A 25,062-nucleotide genomic window follows, 5' to 3' on the forward strand; every position below is an offset into this window, starting at 1 on the left:
TGTGTGTGTGGTTCTGTGTGTGAGAGTATGATTGCAATTTCCTGAAGCAATTTAAATTCCCCAAAGGTGTCTTGAATGACAAAAGCACCAAATGATGTTCTCCAATTATCCGGAAATGGAAAGAAGTCTTGCTCTAAACTGTTGTGTGTGTGTGTGTGTGTGTGTGTGTGTGTGTGTGTGTGTGTGTGTGTGTGTGTGTGTGTGTGTGGGTGTGTGTGTGTGTGTTGTTGTGTGTGTGAAAGCGTGTTGCTTGCCGTACATTTGGTGACCACGCCCTCCAGGTGGATGATGTTGGGGTGGTCGAACTGGCCCATGATGCTGGCCTCGGACAGGAAGTCCCGCCTCTGCTTGTCCGTGTATCCGGCCTTCAGCGTCTTGATGGCCACGCAGATCTCTCTCTTGCCCGGCATCTTCAGGCGGCCGCTGCACACCTCTCCAAACTCCCCTAGAACACACACACACACACACACACACACACACACACACACACACACACACACACACACACACACACACACACACACACACACACACACACACACACACACACACACACGGGTTAAAAATTATGACACACTCTCAAGATTCAAGATTCCAAGGTTTTATTGTCATATGCACAAAGCTACAGTGTAGAAATGGCTATGTGTGTGTGTGTGTGTGTGTGTGTGTGTGTGTGTGTGTGTGTGTGTGTGTGTGTGTGTGTGTGTGTGTGTGTGTGTGTGTAAGTCAGAAAAGGTCTTCTTTAGACATTGATCAGGGTCTCTAACCCCCCCCCCCTCGCCCACTGGAAGTGAGGGGGAAATGGGTATTGATTCTTTCTCTTTATGATTCTGTCATCGGACGACTTTTCTCTGGCCACAGGAATACAACATATTTAGCCTCCTTTGGTTTTTGGTTTGTTTCCACTCCTGTTGAAATAGTATTGTCTCGGAAAACAACGGTCTGTGTTCTCAAGGAGGGCATGTAAAGCCGCACGCAGACAGGAGTCCCTGGGAAAGATATACTGGCTGCAGGGAATTTGCATGATATGAATATAACATGTTATTATTATCCCACTAGCCGCGTTCACACCGCAGCACTTTTCCCACTTTAGTTCCGAAATGTCGCGTTCACACCAAAAAGAGCCGGAACTCAAATGTGTTCATCAGAATCTTTTCACATCCTTTTCGTGGGAGAAAAAGATTCCCGTGTCTGATTGGGCGGATTGCAAACCACGCCCCGTGAAACTCGCCATTTTATTATCCTCGCATTAGCATTATTAGCATTAGCATTAGCCCAGCGCAGAAACGCAGAGAGACTAACTTATGGCAACACAAAATAAAACATGGGAGCGGTGGAGATGAGGAGGTGTCGGCGTTCTGGCGATTTACTCGGAAGGCTTCAGTAGAAGCTGCTGGGAGTCCCAGCAGCTTCTACTGAAGCCTTCCCCAACTCCGGGGACTTCCGGCCGGGGACTTCGGGCGGCAGTATACGCCGTGAAGTGGTTTGCGGCCTGCCAGTAAACCCAAAGCAGAAGAAGAAGAAGTGACGTCAGCGGCTTCATTTGCCTAATCCTCCCTCAGGGACTCATTCCGGTGTGAACGCGATCTGTACTTAGTTACTGAGAACTAAAGAGTTCTCATGAACTAAAGTGGGGAAAGTACTGCGGTGTGAAAGCGCCTTTTAAGTGGATTCCTGTTGCTATAGTGGCTCGACAATTGTGGAACAAACTCCAAATGAAGGACTAAAGAAGGGCAGATTGGGAACCCAGCTGTTTCCTTTCCACCTTGGCCAATACAGAGAATATATATATTACTTCTGTACGAATCACCTACAATGGTTTGGATAATTCAAACGTATGAATCTACAGGATTCTTGCTTTTCTTGAGTTGGTACCTTCACGGTTAACTGCACTTATTGTTTTGAGAAATGCTTTTGTCCAAAGTTCGGCACAGCAGAAACTCTGCTTCTAAAACAATCGATTTGAAATGTGATTCAAAATGTAAGACGCTGGATAAAGAACAAAGTATGTCTGCTTACCGATGCCGATAACTTTTTCGATCTTGATACAGGAGGCGTCGATCTCCTTGGCGAACTCTCGGACGGCTTGGTTGGGGTCCTCGTAGGTGAAGGGGTCAACGTATATCCTTACTCCTGAGGAAAGGAAGGAAGGTTGATTAGTTCCTGTATCTGTTCTTTATGTCCATCATGCTGGAGTGCACACCGCCTTCCTCCTCCTCCTCCCCTCCATACCTCGCCTCACCCTCGTGACTCCATTGTTGTTCTTGTCACTATGGCTGACTCCAAAGAAGATGGAGCTCATTAACTTAAAAATGTTTTTGTGGGATGGAAATACCAACACTGACGACTTGATAATGAGGTGTTTGGAGAATGTTAGGATGCGAATACATTAACTTCGCTTGCGGGTGAGAGTGGATGCACATGCACACAGATGACAGCACTAATGTTTTTCAATTATAGAGTGTGTAGGCGTGGGGTTTAGCGTGTGAGTTACCTTGATGTAAGTGCTTCTCCTCGTCAGAGTCCTGCTTGGCCTTGCTGTATTTATTCCTTCTGGGGGCAAAAACAGCGGGACGGTCAACGTACAACTTCAAATGTCAAGTACACAGAATAACCCTCTCATTAGAGTCTAGGGCCGGGGGGTCAAACTCAATGTCATCACGGCCCACGTAGGAATTATGGTTGCACTCAAAGGGCCGGTTGTAACTTTAAGACTATATCAACATACATATATAAATATATATAAAATAATGTATTATATCACATTATTGCCTCTGCATTGGATTATTATCTGATAGCAGGGGTGTCAAACTCAAGGTCCGGGGGCCAAATCCGGCCCGCCACTTCATTTGATGTGGGCCACCGCTTTACAGGAGCATGTTGCCCATAAACTACATGTCCCACAATGCATCTCATTTTGTGAGATGCGCACTGCAATTACTTACTCGACTTCTGCTTTCAGGCGTAGTTAAGTATTAAGTTATTACCCTATCCGATAATAATCCAATGCAGAGGAAATATTGTAAGATAATACATTATTTTATATATATTTTATTTATATTTATCTATGTATATTTATATAGTCTTAAAGTTACCACCGGCCCTTTGAGTGCAACCATAATTCTAATGTGGCCCGTGATGAAATTGAGTTTGACACCCCTGTGATAGGGTAATAACTTCATAATTAACTACGTCTGAAAGCAGAAGTCTAGGGAAAGTCATTGCAAGTCTCTTCAGTGAGAATGTCACAAAATGATTTAAAAAGAAAAGTTAAATTCTGGGAAAAAAAGTCCAAAAAATAAAAAAGACATTTTGGAATAAAAAAAACTGACAAAAAACAAAAGTCAAATTTGAGATGCATTGTGGGACATGTAGTTTATGGGCAACGTGCTTCTCTAAATCGCCATGTAACCATATAAAAAACATATTATATTCTTTCAGAGCTCGTGTGGGGCCACAGAAAATGAAGTCGCGGGCCTTGAGTTTGACACCCTGGTCTAGAGGGCTGCAGGTAATCAGAAATGGTATTTCACAACTCTATTGCACGTATTTGTACAGAGTTATTGTAGTTGGACCACTGATTGAATTTAATTATTTGTAAACGTTGGGATATCCAATAACATTTGAAATGGTAAAAGTCGGTTGGTTTTCAGAATCCAAATATCTAGGTTAACTCGTTAGATAAGAGGAAGGCAAAGGTTGTTAAGAAATACATGTAAAATAATAAGCGAGAAACAAATATGTCCACTTTTTAAGACAATGAGAAGCAGTATTTAAAAAATGTCAAAGGTCAGTGAATATGTAGTAGTAGTAGTAGAACCTTTATTTATCCAGGAAAATCAATTCAGAACAAATTCTTATTTACAATGAAAATAAGAATTAATATATAAAGTATTGGAGGAGACTGTAACGTTAACAGATTGAGAATAAATAAACTCTGAGTAAGAAACATGGAGCAATTGAATGTGTATTCCCCAACGTTTTCTTTTCTTTAACCGTCCTTCAGTGGGGCCATTGGTCCCAAAGAAAAGAAGTAGTTGTAAGTAATATTGACTTAAAGGTTTTATAAAGTTTAAGACGGATTATTCGAGTTTGAAAGTGATGTTAAAACAAAAATAAGCTACCATCAGAACTTCAACTTAAAATGAACCTCTTGGTCTTCAGTCGAATAATACCAAGTGTCACTTCAGTAATTAAAACTCAAACCAAGACTCCATACCCACTTATCAATCACTCAAGGATACGGAATGGAGACACAATCACTTATCAGACATTGATTGGTTGTTAATTAATTATTCAAATGCGCCAGACAGAAACAGCATTTCCACTTTTGTTAGCTTAGGTATATGTACCCTCACTGACCTCCTCATCCTCTACCAACCCCCCCGGTCCCTCAGATCCACCTCAGCCGGAGCTTCGGGGGCAGAGCCTTCTCTGTGGCAGCCCCGAAGCTCTGGAAGTCCCTCCCCCAAGACCTCCGTGAGCCTGAGTCCCTCAACCTGTTCCAGTCCCGCCTCAAAACCCACCTCTTAACTCTGTATCCGTTTCGTTTTGTTTGTCTCCCCTCCCTCCCGAATGTAAAGCGTCTTTGGGTTCAAGAAAAGCGCTATCGAAATAAAATGTATTATTATATCTCGCGGACACTCGGTCTCAGTCTGATCAGCGACAGCCGACAGGGCATTTCTACTTTGAGTCAGAAATACCCTGAAGGTTTCTGAAGGGCACGGAGCATTAAAGCGGCGATTCAATCGTATACAGAAGATGCACTTTAGATCCCTCCCAATCCCAGAGGCAGGCTGACACCTGTGTGATATTGATGTGTGGGGTCAGTGGAGGAAATGACCAGATGTGCGCCACATTGTCCTCCTCCATGGCTGGGTAATGATGGCCAACGACCGCTTGATTACAGACCCTCCCCACAATCACAGGAGGGCCGCGGCAGCACAATGACAGTGGCCGTCACATGCATATAAAAAAGGCTGAGACGACCACCTGCTTGGCCGCGGAGTGAGAGAGGCAATCACGTGGAGACGAGGACACACACACACACACACACACACACACACACACACACACACACACACACACACACACACACACACACACACACACACACACACACACACACACACACACACACACACACACACACACACACACACACACACACACACACACACACACACACACACACACACACACACACACACACACACACAATCAACAGCCCCCTTCACTCCCCATCATTCTCAATACACATGCTTTCCATACAAAGAGGCACACTCAACGACTGCTCTTGAAACACAAGCCATTAACAATCCACAATACTCTTTCTTTACATAACGATGTGCAAACACACACACACACACACACACACACACACACACACACACACACACACACACACACACACACACACACACATATTTTTATAATGTTTCGATACTTATTATTATTTTTTTTATTCAATTTTGTTGTACTTATTTTCTACTTCTTGTTGATTGACAGCCACACTGCTGCTGTGACAAAATCATTTCCCAACTTGTGATAGATAAAGTATCTATCCGTCTATCCTTACAGGGGGGAGCGTGTTCAACACCCCGAGGTGCCCATCTGCATGTAATCCCATCCGTGTGACGGTGCTTTGTCGCTGGTTAACACCCTGAGATTGGGTCACTGCAAATCCACCTGATGCCTCTCAGCCTTTCCCCTCGCTCTGTATTCTATCGCCTGCTTTTCATTCCCCCGCTTATCTCATTGGCTGCGCCCCCCCTCCCCCTCCCCCTCCCCCTCTCCTCACGGCGGTCAGAGGGAGAAAAAATAACTGGCGGTCGAGATTGCAGCAACTATCTGAGGGAAGGAGGATGGAGCTGATTGCATCTCTTCAGCTGCCGGAGCTGTCAATCACGTGTGGCGAGTCATCACTCATCCTGCGTTAGCGCTAGCTGTCTGATTCTGTGAGTGTGAGTGTGTGTGTGTGTGTGTGTGTGTGTGTGTGTGTGTGTGTGTGTGTGTGTGTGTGTGTGTGTGTGTGTGTGTGTGTGTGTGTGTGTGTGTGTGTGTGTGTTTCTCCAGAGGTGGGAGGTAGTGGAGTACAAATACTTTGTTACTTAAGTACATTTTTCTGGTATCAGTACTTTACTCCACTACTTATTTTCCTGACGACTTTTTACTTTCTACTTCTCTCATGTTGAACTCAAATACCTGTACTTTCTACTTCTCACATGTTGAACTCAAATACCTGTACTTTCTACTTCTCACATGTTGAACTCAAATACCTGTACTTTCTACTTCTCTCATGTTGAACTCAAATACCTGTACTTTCTACTTCTCACATGTTGAACTCAAATACCTGTACTTTCTACTTCTTACATGTTGAACTCAAATACCTGTACTTTCTACTTCTTACATGTTGAACCCAAATACCTGTACTTTCTACTTCTTACATGTTGAACCCAAATACCTGTACTTTCTACTTCTTACATGTTGAACACAAATACCTGTACTTTCTACTTCTCTCATGTTGAACCCAAATACCTGTACTTTCTACTTCTTACATGTTGAACTCAAATACCTGTACTTTCTACTTCTCTCATGTTGAACCCAAATACCTGTACTTTCTACTTCTTACATGTTGAACCCAAATACCTGTACTTTCTACTTCTTACATGTTGAACTCAAATACCTGTACTTTCTACTTCTCTCATGTTGAACCCAAATACCTGTACTTTCTACTTCTCTCATGTTGAACCCAAATACCTGTACTTTCTACTTCTCTCAAGTTGAACTCAAATACCTGTACTTTCTACTTCTTACATGTTGAACACAAATACCTGTACTTTCTACTTCTCTCATGTTGAACTCAAATACCTGTACTTTCTACTTCTTACATGTTGAACTCAAATACCTGTACTTTCTACTTCTCTCATGTTGAACCCAAATACCTGTACTTTCTACTTCTTACATGTTGAACACAAATACCTGTACTTTCTACTTCTCTCATGTTGAACCCAAATACCTGTACTTTCTACTTCTCTCAAGTTGAACTCAAATACCTGTACTTTCTACTTCTTACATGTTGAACACAAATACCTGTACTTTCTACTTCTCTCATGTTGAACTCAAATACCTGTACTTTCTACTTCTCACATGTTGAACTCAAATACCTGTACTTTCTACTTCTTACATGTTGAACTCAAATACCTGTACTTTCTACTTCTTACATGTTGAACTCAAATACCTGTACTTTCTACTTCTTACATGTTGAACTCAAATACCTGTACTTTCTACTTCTCACATGTTGAACTCAAATACCTGTACTTTCTACTTCTCACATGTTGAACTCAAATACCTGTACTTTCTACTTCTTACTGTACATGTTGAACTCAAATACCTGTACTTTCTACTTCTCTCATGTTGAACTCAAATACCTGTACTTTCTACTTCTCTCATGTTGAACTCAAATACCTGCACTTTCTACTTCTCTCATTTCCCAAACAGCTGGTTCCTTTAGTCTGAATGTGTGTTGGTGCGTGGTCATTATTCTTTAGAGTCACTGCGTGCCTATTGGTTGGAACCTGATCCGTGTATCCATCACTTCCTGGTCTTCTCTAAAGAAGAGGGACCAATGGAAACGTTGTCATGTTGCCGTTGTTCAGCATGGAAACATTCATTAGCTAACAATGACATTATTGTTCTATTGATATAAAGGGAGGTCAGGTACTCTTTAAAGCAGCTGCTAGCTATGGGTACTTTCTACTGAAGTACACTTCAAAGCCTTTACTTTCACTTGAGTAAAGAAGTTTAGTCAGTACTTCTACTTTCACCAGAGTACTTTCGAACACGAGTATCTGTACTTCTACTTGAGTACAGGACGTGTGTACTCTCTGTGTTCTCCACATGTCTGCTAAGCAAGATATCCGGTGGGAAACATGTTCAGACAGAAAGCAGAAAGGATGGTGGCGCTCACCTTCGGCTGATGACGAAGGCGCTGATGAGGATGAGGAGGAGAACCACGCTGCCCACCACCGACACCAGTAACACCGTGGAGTTGGTCCCGTCCCCGATAATGGGAGCTGGAACTGAGGAAAAGTGGAGGGAAGATGGGAGGAAACGAAGGAGAGGAAGGGGAGGAAAATAGGAAAGGGAGGACAGTTGGAAAAACACGGAAAACAAAGTCAATATCATTGCGTTCGATCGCACATGAAACAGCCTGTATACGGTCCCCCTGCATACTTCCTCCCTCTGTCTCCTCCTCCTTTACACTAAGACAATGACAGGTCTTTAGGATGCGTGCTTGACCGTTTCATTATCATCACAAAAGGACACCAGCGCCTACAGTGCAGATATAACCCTCTATGTCAGGGGTCACCAACTACATTTGTCCAAGGGCCAACATTTATCCAAGAGATACTTTCGATACTTATATAAATATATATAATAAATTATATTTATATATATATAATTGATTAATATGTTCACTTTATTGAAAAAGCTTTTTTATAAGCCTGTATCCGGGGTAATAGAACTGAAAGCAGTCCTGATTGGCAGGGAAAGGAACTGTTGCATCAACACCTTGTCCTGATTGGTGGGAAACGGTTGCAGGATATAAAGCTATACATGTTTAATATTCCGTTTTTCCGTCCATTTCAATTAAAATGGTCTATTTCACGAGTATATATACTTTAATGTTGACTCAGCTCGTACCAAGATGTTTTTGTGGCTGCTCCACAGATTAAATGGAAATAAAGGGTTTTTAACAATTATTCAATGGGCCTCAATTGATATCTAAAGTTAACACAAACAAGTAGCTGCTGTTGGTATTTTAGGGTTTGATCAAGTCGTCTTGCTTTAGAATTCTTTAAAACATTTATGACGAGAGGCGAAAACAGACCCCATGCAGCTTCAAAATAAAAATAACATCATTCTTCCAAATGTCATACAGCTTGCACCCTTCGCTGGCACGTCCACGGAGACGCAATGCAACTTGAACAATGGAAAACTGCTTCAGTTGCCAGTCCGGTGCTGCAGCAAAACATCATTTATCTTTTATAGATGGCAGCCATTTTGATTAATGACTCTGCAATGAACGAGACGTAACAATATGCTATCACGGCAGGACGTGGCGAAGCGGGCGTTATGCAGCCTGTTTTTACGCAGTGCTCATGAAGAAAAAGCTGAACTCACCGGAGTTGGTCATGAACTCGAAGGGTCCGCTGAATTCCCCGTAGCCCGCCGCCGTGCGAGCGCGGACGTGAAACACGTAGGAGTTGAGCGGGGTGAGACCCTTGATGTCGGTGTTTCTGGACGACGTCTTTATGATTCTGTAGCTTCTCTCATTTTGATCCTGAGGACAACAGATGGCGAGAGAGTAAGAAACAAAGAGGGAATCACCCGATGTGCTTTCCTCACCGGCTGTGGAAACATACAGGTGCTTAGTTGTCTCATGTCATGCCTGTTTACTTCCTGTCTGGGAACAGTCTGTATTTTCCCGTCTTTTTTGATTCTGTGTCCGGGCATTATTAGTTTCACCCGTTCACATTCAGCCCTACAACCACCTGCCCTCGAGGACACCTGCCTCCATCCCCTCATCAGTTCAGCTTGTATCCTGCCCTCGAGGACACCTGCCTCCATCCCCTCATCAGTTCAGCTTGTATCCTGCCCTCGAGGACACCTGCCTCCATCCCCTCATCAGTTCAGCTTGTATTTAGGGTCAGGCATAACAGCTTGAATGGTGTCTCCGTCTCCACCATCAAAGCAGTAAAGTCAGACACAATGAGAAAAACGTTTCTAACTATAACATCTAGCGTCATGACTCATACGGCCATTTTGAGATTCTCCGCATCAGCAGAAACCCCATCTCCCATGAGAGCCCTCACCTTCTCGTAGTATTTGACCTCGTACTCCAGGATGACGCCGTTGGCTCGATCCGGCGGCTGCCAGGCCAGGGAGATGGTGTGTCGTGTGATATCCTTCGCCTGGATGGAACTCACCGGAGAAGGAGCTGCAAAGACGATCAAAGAAAGCACACGTTTAGCCCTCAGCTTCTCCTCCACGTTGTTTCAGTGTGTGGAGCTGCCCTCCTGAATCCCCCCACTCTTACCTCCTGCTGAGAAACTCAAACACATTCAGTTTGAACTCGGAGGCGTCCGGCCACACGCTGTACGGTAATACACTCGACAACTAACGGTTAGCATCCATAACATTGATCCAATTTCCACTCGGCCGATGCCACTGTTCCTACAGCCCCGGCAAAATAATGTCCAACTTCATCTTGTGCAGATTACACGGAGACGAACCTCGCATTGCGGCGAAGTCCACCTCGCCAAAGCTCAACACAAGTCTTAGTTTTTGTCTTTTTAAGAGAGCAAATCAATTGGTTTCATTAAAGCTCCAGCGAGCGATCTTATCTGGAGTCCTTTCTGCTGCCGCTGATAATGAGGCCATATTTCAAGGGGCCGTGCTATCTGTGTTCAGACGTCTTTAACATGTGAAGGTTAAAGCACAGATAATGGCGTCCCTCCCCTCCATTCGTGCACAAATCAAACCTCTATCTTCGGGGAGTGTGACAACACTAAAATTGGGTCACTTACACTCTTGAAGCGACGGAGAGAAACCCAGAGGCGCAGGAGAGGCCGGGTAAACAGGGAGACACTCGCGAGCAGATTGAGTTTCGAGCAGAGGATTAATAGTCGAGCAGGTGGAGATATAGACCAAGGAACAAAAGGCTCAGGTACATCAGAAGTCAACAAGTCGTTCATCTATTTCTCCGCAGAGCCAGAACAAAAACACGTCTCCACGGACGCCCAGGCAGCGTGAAACCGCAGCGTCGTCTGCTCGTCCTCGTTCAAAAGGAGCGTATCGTTGACCTCTGCTCCTCCGTGATACTGTAACCTTACTCGTTCCAGACCATCTGCCTTTTAAAACATTACAGTGGGATGATTAATGAGGGGTTCGCGGTCCGCCGATTATGATCGGATTATCTATGACATTTTATACATTCCCATCACTTTGACCGGGGGCTCCAGGGAGCATAGCCTTGGAGCTAACGCCAACAAACCCCTGCTTTTAGCCGGGGGTTGGGTTCAAGCCGGCCTGGAATTCAAGCACCATGCCTGCTATTGAGTTTCAGCGGGGGGGGGGTGGGGTTGTGACTGGAGGCGGGGGGGGAGAGAGGTATGGAGAGGGATGGGATTGCAGACATCTCTCGGTAAACAGATTAACCCAAGGTTGTGTAATCCTGTTGGCCTAATGTGTTGCGTCTCCGTTAAACAATTAGATGGCGGCCATTTGTATCCCTTCGATCAATCTTACCCGGCAGCCAGAGCCCATTTGAAGGCTCTCCAGGGGCTTTGTGAGGACGCTCTGCCTCGGAAAGAAAACCCCCGAGGGGTCGCAGGCCTCCGTGCCCCGGCGGTAATCCACACATCCATCTTTCCTCCAAAGATGACAGATATGGCAATTTAATCGTGTTCGGCCCTCCTCTTGTTGCAATTTTATTTTCCCCTGGACTAATGTGAGGGTAAAGATGAGTGATTTTCTGAGTGGTCCCTTTTGAAATCCCCGACGTGGGACTGCAAGGTTAAAACAGCCAGAAGTCCATCAAGGCCAAGTTTTTCTGTGTAATATAAAGTAGTCAGAAACTTAAAAGGCAAACTAACACACAGGTTTTAAAGTCTGCCGTGCCGATGCCAGACTAAACCTGATATGTCTTTATGAAAAGAGAACGGTTTAACCTGAGGCCGCGACTCGGGCAGCCCGAGCTAGACTAGCTGGCACCTCTGTGGATTCATTATGTGGGGCAGCTCGGACAATCTCCAACCGACTCCTAAATAGGGATGCCAGCGATTATTCGATTATTCGAATATTCGTTATAGTCTCTATAATCGAATATTATTTTTAAAAATCGATTTTATTTATTTATTTATTTTTTATTATTTATTTTCTGGCTTAGTTTCAAACAAAATATATATAAATATATATATGCTAATAATAGTAATAGTATTAATAATTCAGGGTTCATACACTTTTTCACCAATGATTTTCAATGACTTTTCCATGACTTCTCAATGACCTTTACCTCATTTTCGATGACCAAAAAAAAATTCCCACTGAAAATGGTTTATTTGAACATGGAACAGGAAAATAAGGTCTGCATATGAAACATGTAGTGCCTATCTAAAACAAATCAAATAGTAGGCTTACTAGCTTCTACACGCTAAAGCAACTGTAGTCAGGGAGGCTGGTATGAAAAAGGTGGCAAGGACCCGACCCCTGAAAGCAGCAGTGTCAATAATAACAGAAACGCCAAAGAGTCACATCTAATAGAAATATATAAAAGCATTTATTTTAATTGTGTAGCAGTCAGTTTATAATTCTGGCAGCACTGTTGAGCATTTAGAAAATGTATTGTCATGCCTGTGCAAGGCTTAGTCTTTCTATCTTTATAGCCACTGGTGTAAAGTAACTAAGTTCATAAACTCAACAAGTACTATACGTGGGTACAATTTTGAGATACTTGTACTTTATTTAAGTATTTCAATGTTTTGCTTCTTTGTACTTGTTCTACTCCTCTACAGTTCAGAGGTACATGGTGTACTTCTACTCCACTACAGTTCAGAGGTACATGGTGTACTTCTACTCCACTACAGTTCAGAGGTACATGGTGTACTTCTACTCCTCTACAGTTCAGAGGTACATGGTGTACTTCTACTCCACTACAGTTCAGAGGTACATGGTGTACTTTTCCTCCACTACATGTATTTAATACATTTAGTTACTCTACAGATGTGGATGAATGATGTGAAATCTAACCAAGTGTTGAATCAGACTTTAGTTCCACCTGGAGTAAATCCACCAGCTACCCTGCAGTCTACAAAGTCATTCAGACTAGCTGCACCTTCACCAGCTTTGAGAACACTTTCATGATCAATCATTATAAAACATATCATATATATTATTCTGAAATGGACCAATCTGCACAACGACTACTTTTACTGTCGCTACTTTCACTATATTTTGATGAGAATACTTTTCTACTTTTACTTGAGTAACATTTTGAATGCAGGACTTTTACTGTAACAGAGTATTCCTACACTCTGGTACTTCTACTTTTACTCAAGTACAAGATCTGAGTACCTCTACTTTTACTACCAGATCAGAGTACTTCTACTTTTATTCAAGTACAAGACCTGAGTACTTCCACTTCTACTAAAGTACAAGATCTGAGTACTTCTACTCGAGTACAATATCTGAGTACTTCTACTTATCTGAGTACTTCTACTTTAACTCAAGTACAATACCTGAGTACTTCTACTTTTACTTAAGTAAAAGACCTGAGTACTTCTACTTTTAAGAACAAGATCTGAGTACTTCTACTTTTAATCAAGTACAAGATCTGAGTACTTCTACTTTTAATCAAGTACAAGATCTGAGTACTTCTACTTTTACTCTAGCATAATATCTATACTTATACCACCTCCGTTTATAGCCTATGAAAAAAACTATTAGAAAACGAAGGCTAAAGCTAACGTTAGCAGATAGTGACAATGTATGCTAGCTAGCTAGCTCAACGATTCCTTAATGATATTGTGACAGAAACATATTTCAGTTCACATCACGCTCTGCCGCTCTGCTCTGAACACCTGAACGGCCCGTTCTAACAGCTGTTCACCAGCGGTGCAGTCTGCGCCACAGTGACTCCGCACAGTTAACGAACGCACCGTAGCTAATGTAGCTGACCGTCATACCGGAGCAGTAGAGTTCAACCGACAGGCAGGAAGACTCGAGCACACAGCTCGCGCTTCATATATGAAACAATAACACCATGCGCGTCATGATGGCACATAACAGCTCGCGACCGCAGATTATTTTGGCGATTAGATAAAATGTAAATTATATTTGACGCAACTCTATTTACATTTCCATGACTTTTCCAAAACTTTGGGAAAAACATCGTTTCCCATAACTCTTCCAGGGCCTGGAATTTGCATTTTGAATTTCCATGACTTTTCCAGGTTTTCAATGACCGTACGAACCCTGATAATTGTAAATGGCCATTGGTCACACCACCAGTTTGTTTTGCGGGGGTCGGTCGAATAATCGATTATTATTCGCCAGGGCTGCCGAATAATCGATTTTGATCATGGTCAGTTTCTGGCAACCCGACTCCTAAACCAGCGGGCCGAAAAACGCCGGTGGAATAATTGATGCAATGAATATTCAGATCTCATTTGAGAAATTGTGTGGAAACTCTCACACAGCTTGCACAACGTGTACACACACACACACACACACACACACACACACACACACACACACACACACACACACACACCACACACACACACACACACACACACACACACACACACACACACACACACACACACACACACACACACACACACACACACACACACACACACACACACACCACATTACACCAACAACAAGATAGAAGTTCACATAGAAAAACACACACCTGGCCCCATTATCTCCCACAGACAGGGGGAACTCAATCACCCTACCCCTACCCCTACCCGCCTGTGCAGACATTATAACGAGTGAGGTTCAGTTCAGTGAGTAAAGTTGTCTTTGCGAGCGTGTACTTGTGTTGTGAGGAGCAGCTGCGGTTGGTTGCGTGAATATGTGGTCGATAACAGTTTGACATTAATAGAGGCAGGGGCCTGGATGCACATGTGGTTGCCAGATTGGACGCCCGGTTGCCAGATTGGACGCCCGGTTGCCAGATTGGACGCCCGGTTGCCAGATTGGACTCACTCGATTTTTTTTTTGGAGACGTTTTTTAGGGTGTCGAGAAAAACGTCTCCCACCTACGAGATCCTTCCCGTGCAGCTCTGTAAAGCCTGCTTCCATCTCCCCGGACACATTTCCACATCTGTCCGATTTGCCAAAGCGATGGAAACTCACACACATGTGTTCTGACAGACGTGCCCACACACACACTCCCTGCCGCACTAATTCACTTTCGGTCACCTAAGCCTGCCAAGTATTTTGTATCGAGACATAAACACCTCTCGCTCAGCTATTTCCCTCTTTCTCACACACGCTCAAAGTGCTTGATCCCATGAAGGGGGGGAAAAACATCCATTTACAGCTGGGGGTCAGCTCAAAGCTGGACATCCCCCCCCCCTCAACTCGCCTCCTTTTCCTTACGCAGTCCGGTGAAAGGGTTACACCCCGGCTGATTTACGACGGAGGGATTGTTCACGTCGAGACGCTGAATCTGACCTCTTTGAACACACAGAAACTCAAGCTTGTCTTCATTGGCACAAAAACTACTTTGCACAATTGTTATGTACGTATAATCCAATGCCAATATGTGTCTTAAGTATATTCATATATATTTATGTAGCTTATGTATTGTGGAGTATTCCATGTATTCGTTATATAGTGTATTATTTAGATAGTGATATATTTCCTTTCTATTGTGAATTTCTCATATTTGTATCTTATTGTATCTTTAAAATACTTGTAACTCGTGTTATGCTCGACATCTCTGCTGCCATGACACAATCATTCGGGATGAATCAAATATATATCCATCTAATCGTTGTCCTTTGTCTGCAATGCACCTTCATCCATTGTTTCCTCTCTCGCTAAAACACTTAAGCGCGCCCTTCTTCTAACCTGCTTCTTTCTCTCCAGCTGAAATGTGAACTTGAATGGAAAGGCGGAGGCAGCGGTGTCTTATCCGCAGCACTTATAAATCCCAATGAAGCTATGATAATAAATGTGTAATCCTCGATGTCTGGATGAGGGGAGGCGATGCAGGGAGAGGGACAGCCGCAGATGACTGGCTGGATTACCAACGGCTGAAACCAGAGCTTCCAAAGCCCCTACCGAGCATTAGCAGCAAGAAATCCAATCAGTCTGGAGCTATGCTTTTTAACATGCACACTCACACACACACACACACACACACACACACACGCACACACACACACATTAGAGAAGACACGCACACCCCGGGACACATAGAGGACATTGTTTGAGTGGCAAATGTAGATTATCCATCTCCATCCAGGAACGTAGAAACATTCTGCGTAACACATTTTCTCACTTTTAGCCAAGCAGTCAAAACACACACACACACACACACACACACACACACACACACACACACACACACACACACACACACACACACACACACACACACACACACACACACACACACACACACACACACACACACACACACACACACACACACACACACACACACACACACACACACACACACACACACACACACACACACACACACACACACACACACGCCATAATAGAGCTTCCGGCTGCAAGCTTCATATAACTAATCCCGGGGAACAGTTGTGGAACACGCACCGGTGACGAGCCAAAGGCAACATCATCGATACAGTATCTTACAAGTTGAAGTCAGCAGATTAGCCTCAAGCAACCTCTGGGGGACATCAACGTGTGTGTGTGTGTGTGTGTGTGTGTGTGTGTGTGTGTGTGTGTGTGTGTGTGTGTGTGTGTGTGTGTGTGTGTGTGTGTGTGTGTGTGTGTGTGTGTGTGTGTGTGTGTGTGTGTGTGTGTGTGTGTGTGTGTGTGACTACTGTATGAATCCATGTGCAGTGGTGCGCCTGTGTGACCGACCCCGGACTCCAGGGCTCCACTGCAGCCCCCACACTCACGTCCTGGCAGCTCTCCCATAGGCAGCGCATCCATTCATCTCCCTGACCCCAGATGATACATCGAGCCACTGTGTGTCCTCAGACTGCCAGGGCCAAGTCCTATTCAAGACATTCGCTTTTCCCAGGGATGGAAATTAGTGATAAAAAAACACACACAAAAAGGCACTTAGCTTGCCACCCAAGAGCAGAGCAGTAAAGAAGACCAGGGTAATGATCGGCTATAAGTGGAGGAGAGCAGGGAGGGATGAAGAGAAGGGGCCGGGGTCGTAAAATCCATTTGCACAACAACCGGTTACAAAATGGCTAAATGACAAAACAACGGGGGGCTTTGGACGCACCCCCAGGCAAGAGGCCCTAAAGGAGAGGCTGTATTCATGTGTGTATTCTACTAGGATAATCACACACACACACACACACACACACACACACACACACACACACACACACACACACACACACACACACACACACACACACACACACACACACACACACACACACACACACACACACACACACACACACACACACACACACACACACACACACACACACACTAGGGGTGTAACGGTTCACAGAAGTCACGGTTCGGTACAACAAGAAAAAGCAAAAAAAAGTCCCAAATGCATAATTCCAGGTTTGTTGTTATTTACTTTTGAACAGTAGCGCAAGTTTCAGTTTAAAAATAAAGATCTCTGACATTTTGAATAATTAACTGTATTAAACAGTTAAAAAAAAAACATACACAGTACACTCAGATGGCCATATTATCTATAATGGCTGATGTCAAACTAAAAGGTTTCATCAAGCTGTAAAACTGAAAAGAATGTCTTGAAAATATCATAAATAATAAGAAAGTGTTTCCAGAGCGCAAAGTCGTTGAAAACATTATGCCAAAAGCTTCCGTTATTTATTTTGGTCTCTCGGCTTTCATGTCTCCTGGCTTCTTAAACACAGCGGGGATCAGCTGCTGAACTGCTGCTGTCTTTCGCCGGGCTCCGGTGATTGGCTAATCTGGCTGATGCCTTCTGATATGATTTAGCATGTTTGGCGTGTGTTAGCATTAGCATACCGCACCGCTATCGAACAACGCCGACACACCGTCCTCGTCCGCTCCACCACTCGCGCACCTCATCGTTGTTGTAGTCCACAGGGAACCCGACATGTTCCCACAGCTGATTTAAAAGAAGCAGGTGGGTTCTAGCTCCTGTGTGTTATCTGAACTCACCATACTAACTTTTCTTCTTCTTGTATTTAGTTCGTTTTGTTGTTGTTTCTTCTTGTTCTTCATTTGTTGTTTAAGGGCGGCTGGCAAACAGCTTTTAGGCGCAATACCGCCCCCTGGATGATATATAGTGTAGTGGATGCTGCCCTGAATGACAGACTTTTTTCCCACTCGTAAAAAAAAAGGCGTATTCGCCGTGTGACTGCGTGTGCCGAACCGTGACGTCCGAACCGTGACGGGACGAATGCGGATACCGTTACACCCCTAACACACACACACACACCATGTATACATCACTTCAGGAGACATTACATTGACTGTCATGCACTTCCTGGGAGACTTATCCTAACCTTAACCATAACCAACACATGCCTAACCCTAACCAAGTCTTCACCCTAAAATTAACGATCCCCCTCGTGGGGACCTCCATTTTGTCCCCATAAGGGAGGCGAGTCCCCACACGTGACTGTGTAAACAGATTTAGGTCCCCACAAGTATAGTAATGCTAGGCCACACACACACACACACACACACACACACACACACACACACACACACACACACACACACACACACACACACACACACACACACACACACACACACACACACACAATCCAGCAGTATTTGTAATGAGGCCTCCACAGATCAATACAACTCATCTAGTTCATTAGCACGGGAGATAAATATAGCACGTTGCCCCTATCCTCCGACTTCCCGTGCCTAATTATGCAACACTCTTTCCCACTGCAGAGGATCCATCATCCTCCCCGGTGATCATCAAGCCTTACCCAAACTATTTACATCTTTAATGAACATGTTGAGACACGAAGATTGCACCCCCAAAAACTTCTTCAAGCGCTGAGTGCAACCACCCTGTGCTCTGCATCGAGTACAAGTCCACACTACAAAGTGTCCTGCACACACAGGTTCCATCGCCTGCTCACACAGAAGTCATGAATCTACATTGAATAGGAAAACAATGCATATATTGTGAAACCTGCCTTCTTGGCCAGCTCAGCGTTGCAGATGAGATTTTGTCTCAATGTTTTTCATCTGGTTAAATAAAGGTTCAATACAAAACAATTCAAATTAAAATAAATGCTAAAACATATGTTGACTTAATAAACTTTGACAAGCCGAGTCTTTCAATAAATTAGAAAGGCACCGTCGATGGAAATGTTATCGGATTTGCGAAATGTAATTTAAAATCCCAGGAAGAACAATATTTGTTAAAGTGTTAAAATCTTATTTTAAATGAAGTCTTATGGAGCAGCAGACATCTTACAAATCCTCGTGTTCAGTGATAACAAAACATATGTTTGGTATAGAGCTTCTTAATAAAAAATAAAATAAATCAATAAATAAATGATTAATCTCTCCTCCTATATCATATTCGCAATATTAGTTAAAATAATCCCAATTAGCTACTTTTTCCAAATCATGAAGCATCAGAATCAGAATAGTTCTGCACTAACCCTAACCCTAACGGTTCCAGTCTTCTACCATTTCCTTTCCACTAACCCACTAGCTCAGAACCACCATCGGTGTTCCTTACCGGCCTGGTTGGTGGTCACGGTGACGGACACGGCCTGCTCGGGGCCCGGACTCTGAGGCGAGACGCCGTTGACGGCCCACACCTCGAAGGTGTAGTTGGTGTGGGCCTGCAGCTCGTTGATGGACACCTTGTTGCCCTTCAGGCTCAGCTGCTGGGGGCTGAAGTGGATGCCGTTCCCGCACGCCTGACAGCGGCGGCCGTCGGGTCCGCAGCGCTTACACACCACGTTGTACGTCAAGTCCTGGCGGCCCCCTGTGGTGCGCGGGGGGCTCCACTCCAGGTTCACGGAGGTCTCGTTCACATTGGAGATGAGGTGGGCGGGCGCCGACGGAGGGCCTGCGGAGGAAGATAAGATAAGAAGTGCTTTATCAATCCCACTTTGGGAAATGTTTGCGTTGCTTAGCAATATTGGCTTTTTCTGCAGTTTATTTCGATATATTTCTGTAGCTTAGTGATTGTATATTGTAGACGTATTCAATTTGTTCCATATATGATATACACTGCTCTGACAAAATAACTTCCTAATTTGGGATATCTATCACATGTTTGTAATTGTCGTCCCATTGTTTCCTCTCACACACGAATACTTGAGCGCACCCTTTCCTAACGTTTCCCTTTTCCTTCTCTCTGAAATCAGCATGAAAGGATTATCAAGAGAAGTAGAAAGAGAGCGGAGAGAGCTGATGGTATTACCAGTGGTGGTTAGAGGCCAGAGCAGGCACTCGGTTACACTCTTGTTTATTATGGTAGCCGAAAGAGACAGACGTTACTTATTTGATTACGGGAACCTGGGCTTTCCTCCACGTATTACATGTTTGGTCGACAAAAATAAGTTTGAGTTGATTTAATCACTGGAGCTGTAAAACTGTTGGTAGCGTCTATTTGTCTTCAAATGTCACTTCTCCAGGCAAGAATTTAGTGTTTTCTTCTTGTGTTTCAATAATCAAACAACCCCCCTCGCCTGGTTAAAAAAAAAAAATGAAATATACAAAACAACAGCAAAATAATTGTATGTATAATGACTTGCTCCAACACTGTTTTTTCTACTAAATTACATGCAAAAGCTCCAATAGACATCTTGTGTTTTGGAAATAAGTAATTTAGAATGAAAAATGACTAATCCAGCACATTCATGTTGGTAGACAATTAAAAGGTGACAGCCACGTGTGAAACAATGAAGACACCCTCAATAGAAACAAATCGCAATATTAACAATGACCTTGTGGTAAATCCTGCAAATACTTTTCTTATAATGGACGTGTACTTCTTTGATTGTATCCTTGCTGTGGGATCGTGAAAGTCGTGAAACCGATTCGTATATACACATAAGAAACATTTAAATGTATAATTGACTGGGTTTCCCCTTTATTGAGAGGCTTCTTGAATTCCCTTTTAATGTCCTGTCCATTACTGCGAGGGAAGATCCCATTTCACCTCAGTTAATTCGAATCGTTAACTGAAATCCAATAGGACGGCAGCTTTCTTTTCCCACTCGTATGTCGCATCAGCTGGAGGTGGCTGGGCGCGCGAGCCCGCGGCTAACAGCGGGGCTTTACGGCACCCACTCAATAACTTTACACAAAGTTTGCTTTGGACCCTGTTAGTAAAGAAGTGCTTTGATGCACGTTGTAGCTTTATGTCGGAGCAGCTCCACAGCTAGCGACACAAACTCATCAGTATCTATTTACATGTCAGCTCTATTGTCATTCATGTTTTGGTTTTTTTGTGTTGATTTCAAACATAAGCGACGGTAATTGACTTAACCATCTCTGTTCTATCCCTCCGTCGTCCCTCTCTCTCTCTCTCTCTCTCTCTCTCTCTCTCTCTCTCTCTCTCTCTCTCTCTCTCTCTCTCTCTCTCTCTGACTCTGACTAATGAAGCGCACGCGAGCGGGCTGCAGGGATCGATGCAGGGTGAAATATGAAAGCGAGTCAGTCCACAGACGAATCATTTCGCAGCGGAAATTAATTATCAGTGTTATTTCTGGAGGAGCCGCGTGGCAATGAGTGATTTCACGGAGACGCAGAGGACAGTGTGTGGTCGCCCGAGGAGGAATACGTACGCTTTTGTTGCTGCATTTAATGGAGACGTGGAAGCACAGTTGTACCCTTGATACATGCAAAAAAACGGTTTGTTTATGGACTCGCATGCTACTCTCGGTGTGGCTGACAGTGGGGAATGTGAAGGGGAGGCCTTGAGAGGAGATGAGAAGGACAGAAGGAGAAGACAAACACCGTCTGTTCATCCAGGAAAAAAGAAAGCCACTGATTAGTATGGGGGGAGCAGGTCTGGATAAATGGAGGGGGGGGGGGAGAGAAATGGATGGTGGAAAGTCGGGAGGAGGGTCTGTTTAACTGAAAATAACCTCGATGCTCACTAACAGCATGAAGACGAGACGACGCAGACTGTGCTGTGTTAATATGGGCATCACTTAACTCCCCTTTTCTCCAACCTATTAATACATTCTCATTAAAAATGATGATGAAGCTCTGTCTCACACAACCACTGCCCCTCTCGCTCTCTCACCTCATCCTCCCCGTCTGCCTCGGAGACAATGGGAACAAGTTACAGATGAGCTTTCTAAATTAAGGTACCCTTTGTCAGTGTGCTAGGTTCAGCTAACCTCTTCTCCCTTTCAACACTCAGCCGGCCTCAAAGTAAAGCTATCACTCAGATGCTGTCTGGAGAAAAGGCGTCGTAAACTTAACAGGACAAAGGTAATCATAATTCCGGTTGATCTGCGCGTGCTTGTCTTCTGTGCTTGTCCTCAAAGGCATAAACACAACAGATGGAAATGTGCTTCCAGTTGATGAGAGTCTCACAGTCTCCCTTCTGGACAGCGTTAACTGTGCAGCTGTGGTCAGGAGATAGTTAGCTTAGCATAGCCTTGAGACAGAGATGCATAAATAAATCATACTATAGAAACACAATCGTTTAGAAGACTTAGTAAGACATTTTGTTTTTGTACAGTGTTTCCACTTCTTCTAGCCATCTTGCTAAACCTCCCCTGGTTAGCTTAGGTTAGCATAGCCTAATAACTTGAAGCATGCAGGCAGAGAAAAACATACTTTAGATACACACACACATTTTAGAAGGCGAAGTAACAAGTTGTTTTAAATGTGTCCTTTGTACAGAACCAGGAAAACTAGTGTCCCTTCTTCTAGCCATCTTGCTAAGCTAAGCTAAGCTAACCCGGGCCGAGTTTCACAGTAATATACAGACACAACAGTGGTATTGGTCTTCTTATCTTACTCTCGGGGAAGAAAGGAAATGAGTGTAATCTAAAGATAAAAGTCCTTTCATGTCATAGCGTTGCCCATAAATAATTGTATCAGCAAGTGTAATCACCTTATTTTCAATATTTTGTTTGCCCGTTGCCATGACAAGCAACAGCGCTCCGTAACTTTATGACTGCAGTATAAAGTATTCAACACATTCCACTGCATGTCAGAATTCCCCCTGCATTCCACACACACACACACACACACACACACACACACACACACACACACACACACACACACACACACACACACACACACACACACACACACACACACACACACACACACACACACAGTACCTTTGGCTGTACCTGTCGCTCTCCCAGAATGCACCAGTGGGAGCGTGGGAGAGCCGTCAGCTGTGACTGACACGCGGTAATTAATACCGGGAGAGAGAGAGAGCGACGGGGAGAGTAACGTTCACATAACCTTCGTACAACGTCAGCTCAACATGGCCTTAAAATGTGCCCTCCTTACGGGTGGATTCCAGGGGAAACTAAGAAAGTTTTTCCTCAAGCAAGTTTTTATTTTATCCCTCGTCTCCTTTTCTGTAATTTGCTCCGAGCCTTACTCGTTTCTTTCCTGTCACTTCCTTCTTTAATCTCAGTTTTTTTTCTCCTCCTCCTCTTCTCCCCCCGTTCTCCTTCTTCCATCCCTCTCTCTCTCTGTGTCTCTCTCTATCAGTGATTGTTAGGCGAGTATTGCGCAGGGCTCGCGTAAAAGAGCAGGCTAAATTGGCCAGAACATCCACCCCGCTATTACCATCCGGCTGGAATTAATGCAATGCCCCCCTCGAGTCCGCGTTCATTCCTCACCCCCCATCCCTCCTTCTTCCTCCACCGACAAAACCGCCGCTAAGAAAACTGGGCAAAATCTGAGAAACACATCAAGGGCCAAAAGAAACCCCAAAATGGAGAACACCCCCTCGTTTGAACTTGAACGCAGCAGTGTCTGTTCCTGAACCTTATTACCGCCCTGTGGTGCAAGCCTGTGTCTTTATTTATATCATGTATATTGCTTTTTCCTGCCCTGAACTTATTTTAATATTGTATATTTTAACTGAATGCTTTGAATTGACTTAGCTGCATATTGTTAGAGGATATTATCTACCTGTGGCCTATCTTAAAACTATTTGGATCTAAGGACCATTGAATATATATTTGTCTATGTATTTTTCAAACACGCGGACAAATCTGTTTCTTAAACCCCGTAAAACAAATGTATCCCTCCAGGATCCTCGGACATATTGATCCAAAGTGTGGGAGCTAAGTGTGTGTTGCTTGTAATCTGAAAAGCGAGTTTTTCCATTAAATGTAGCGCACGTGAAGAATCGCCGAACACAAGAACAAGGTGCAAAACAGTCTCTGACAGACCGACACACAATGACATCCAGTTTTAATCATCAAAGCGGTTTCAATTACCCACCCACACACACACACACACACACACACACACACACACACACACACACACACACACACACACACACACACACACACACACAATTACCAGAGATGCTGGCTCTTTCCCAGCCTGACCTTCAGCGAGCAAACTGGGAAATTACTTTTTTTTTTCTTCATCCGCTCTGTCCGTGACTCGTGAGTGAGTTTCGAGAGACGGAAAGAGAGAGAGTGAAAACAAGATGTGGACGAGGAGGGGTGTGTGAGTGACAGCTGTAATTACACAGCTCTAACATGTGGGTGAGAAGTAAAAAAAAAAAAATGAAATGTGCGAGGAAGGAAAACATCAGACGACAGACGGGGTGAGAGTTTAAAGGTCACACGTTGCAAAGGTCGGCGAAGGAGTCCAGATAATGTTCAGTTCCTAACCGTGGAGTTTGAAACGGCATCGCGCGGCCGTGTACTATAAGCGCAGTAATAAGCTTTGACAGCTGTTGCTCGCGGCAGCCGAGCTCAGATGCCACACGGGCTAACGGGACAATCGAGATGAGCCGCGGGATAAAATAAGGGCAAGTAACTCAAAATATTAGTGATGTGGCAAAACAGTAATGAGTAGGGCGTGTGGAATAAGGCCTGTGCTTTTATTTAGTCAAAGAAAGTTAATTTAAGGTTAAAAAAGTTGGATGTTTGAATAGTTTTTTTAACCTCTCTGTTTTAATATCTACGTGCTGCTCCTTTAAAGTGGTTTAAACAATCTCAGAGAGGTCCTCTGAGCAAGGCCTCCTAAGGGTGCCCCGAACCAGGCTAAAGACTAAGGGTGCCCGTGCCTTTGAGGCGGTGGCCCCAAGGCTTTGGAACAAACTCCCCCAAATAATAAAAACCTCGGCGTCAATAGAGGTTTTTAAGGGGCGGT

The 25,062-nt window shown here is 44.0% G+C and overlaps 1 protein-coding gene across 1 annotated transcript in view; it reads right to left on the reverse strand.

Moving 5' to 3' along the window:
* Nucleotides 1–259: 259 nt before the first annotated feature.
* The window catches only part of LOC117440894 (ephrin type-A receptor 4-B-like), a gene marked incomplete at its 3' end in the record, with an annotated part of 30,355 nt that continues 5,552 nt past the window's right edge, over nucleotides 260–25,062 (reverse strand). The window contains exons 4-10 of the mRNA XM_034077109.2: nucleotides 19,466–19,801; nucleotides 9,879–10,003; nucleotides 9,187–9,346; nucleotides 7,970–8,081; nucleotides 2,495–2,553; nucleotides 2,020–2,133; nucleotides 260–445 (exon numbers count right to left, since the gene is read on the reverse strand). Of these exons, the coding sequence (XP_033933000.2) occupies nucleotides 260–445; nucleotides 2,020–2,133; nucleotides 2,495–2,553; nucleotides 7,970–8,081; nucleotides 9,187–9,346; nucleotides 9,879–10,003; nucleotides 19,466–19,801 (1,092 nt within the window). The remainder of the gene's footprint in view (nucleotides 446–2,019; nucleotides 2,134–2,494; nucleotides 2,554–7,969; nucleotides 8,082–9,186; nucleotides 9,347–9,878; nucleotides 10,004–19,465; nucleotides 19,802–25,062) is intronic.

This window comes from Pseudochaenichthys georgianus, unplaced genomic scaffold (assembly GCF_902827115.2).
Source record: "Pseudochaenichthys georgianus unplaced genomic scaffold, fPseGeo1.2 scaffold_1304_arrow_ctg1, whole genome shotgun sequence".
NCBI classification, from domain to species: Eukaryota; Metazoa; Chordata; class Actinopteri; order Perciformes; family Channichthyidae; genus Pseudochaenichthys; species Pseudochaenichthys georgianus.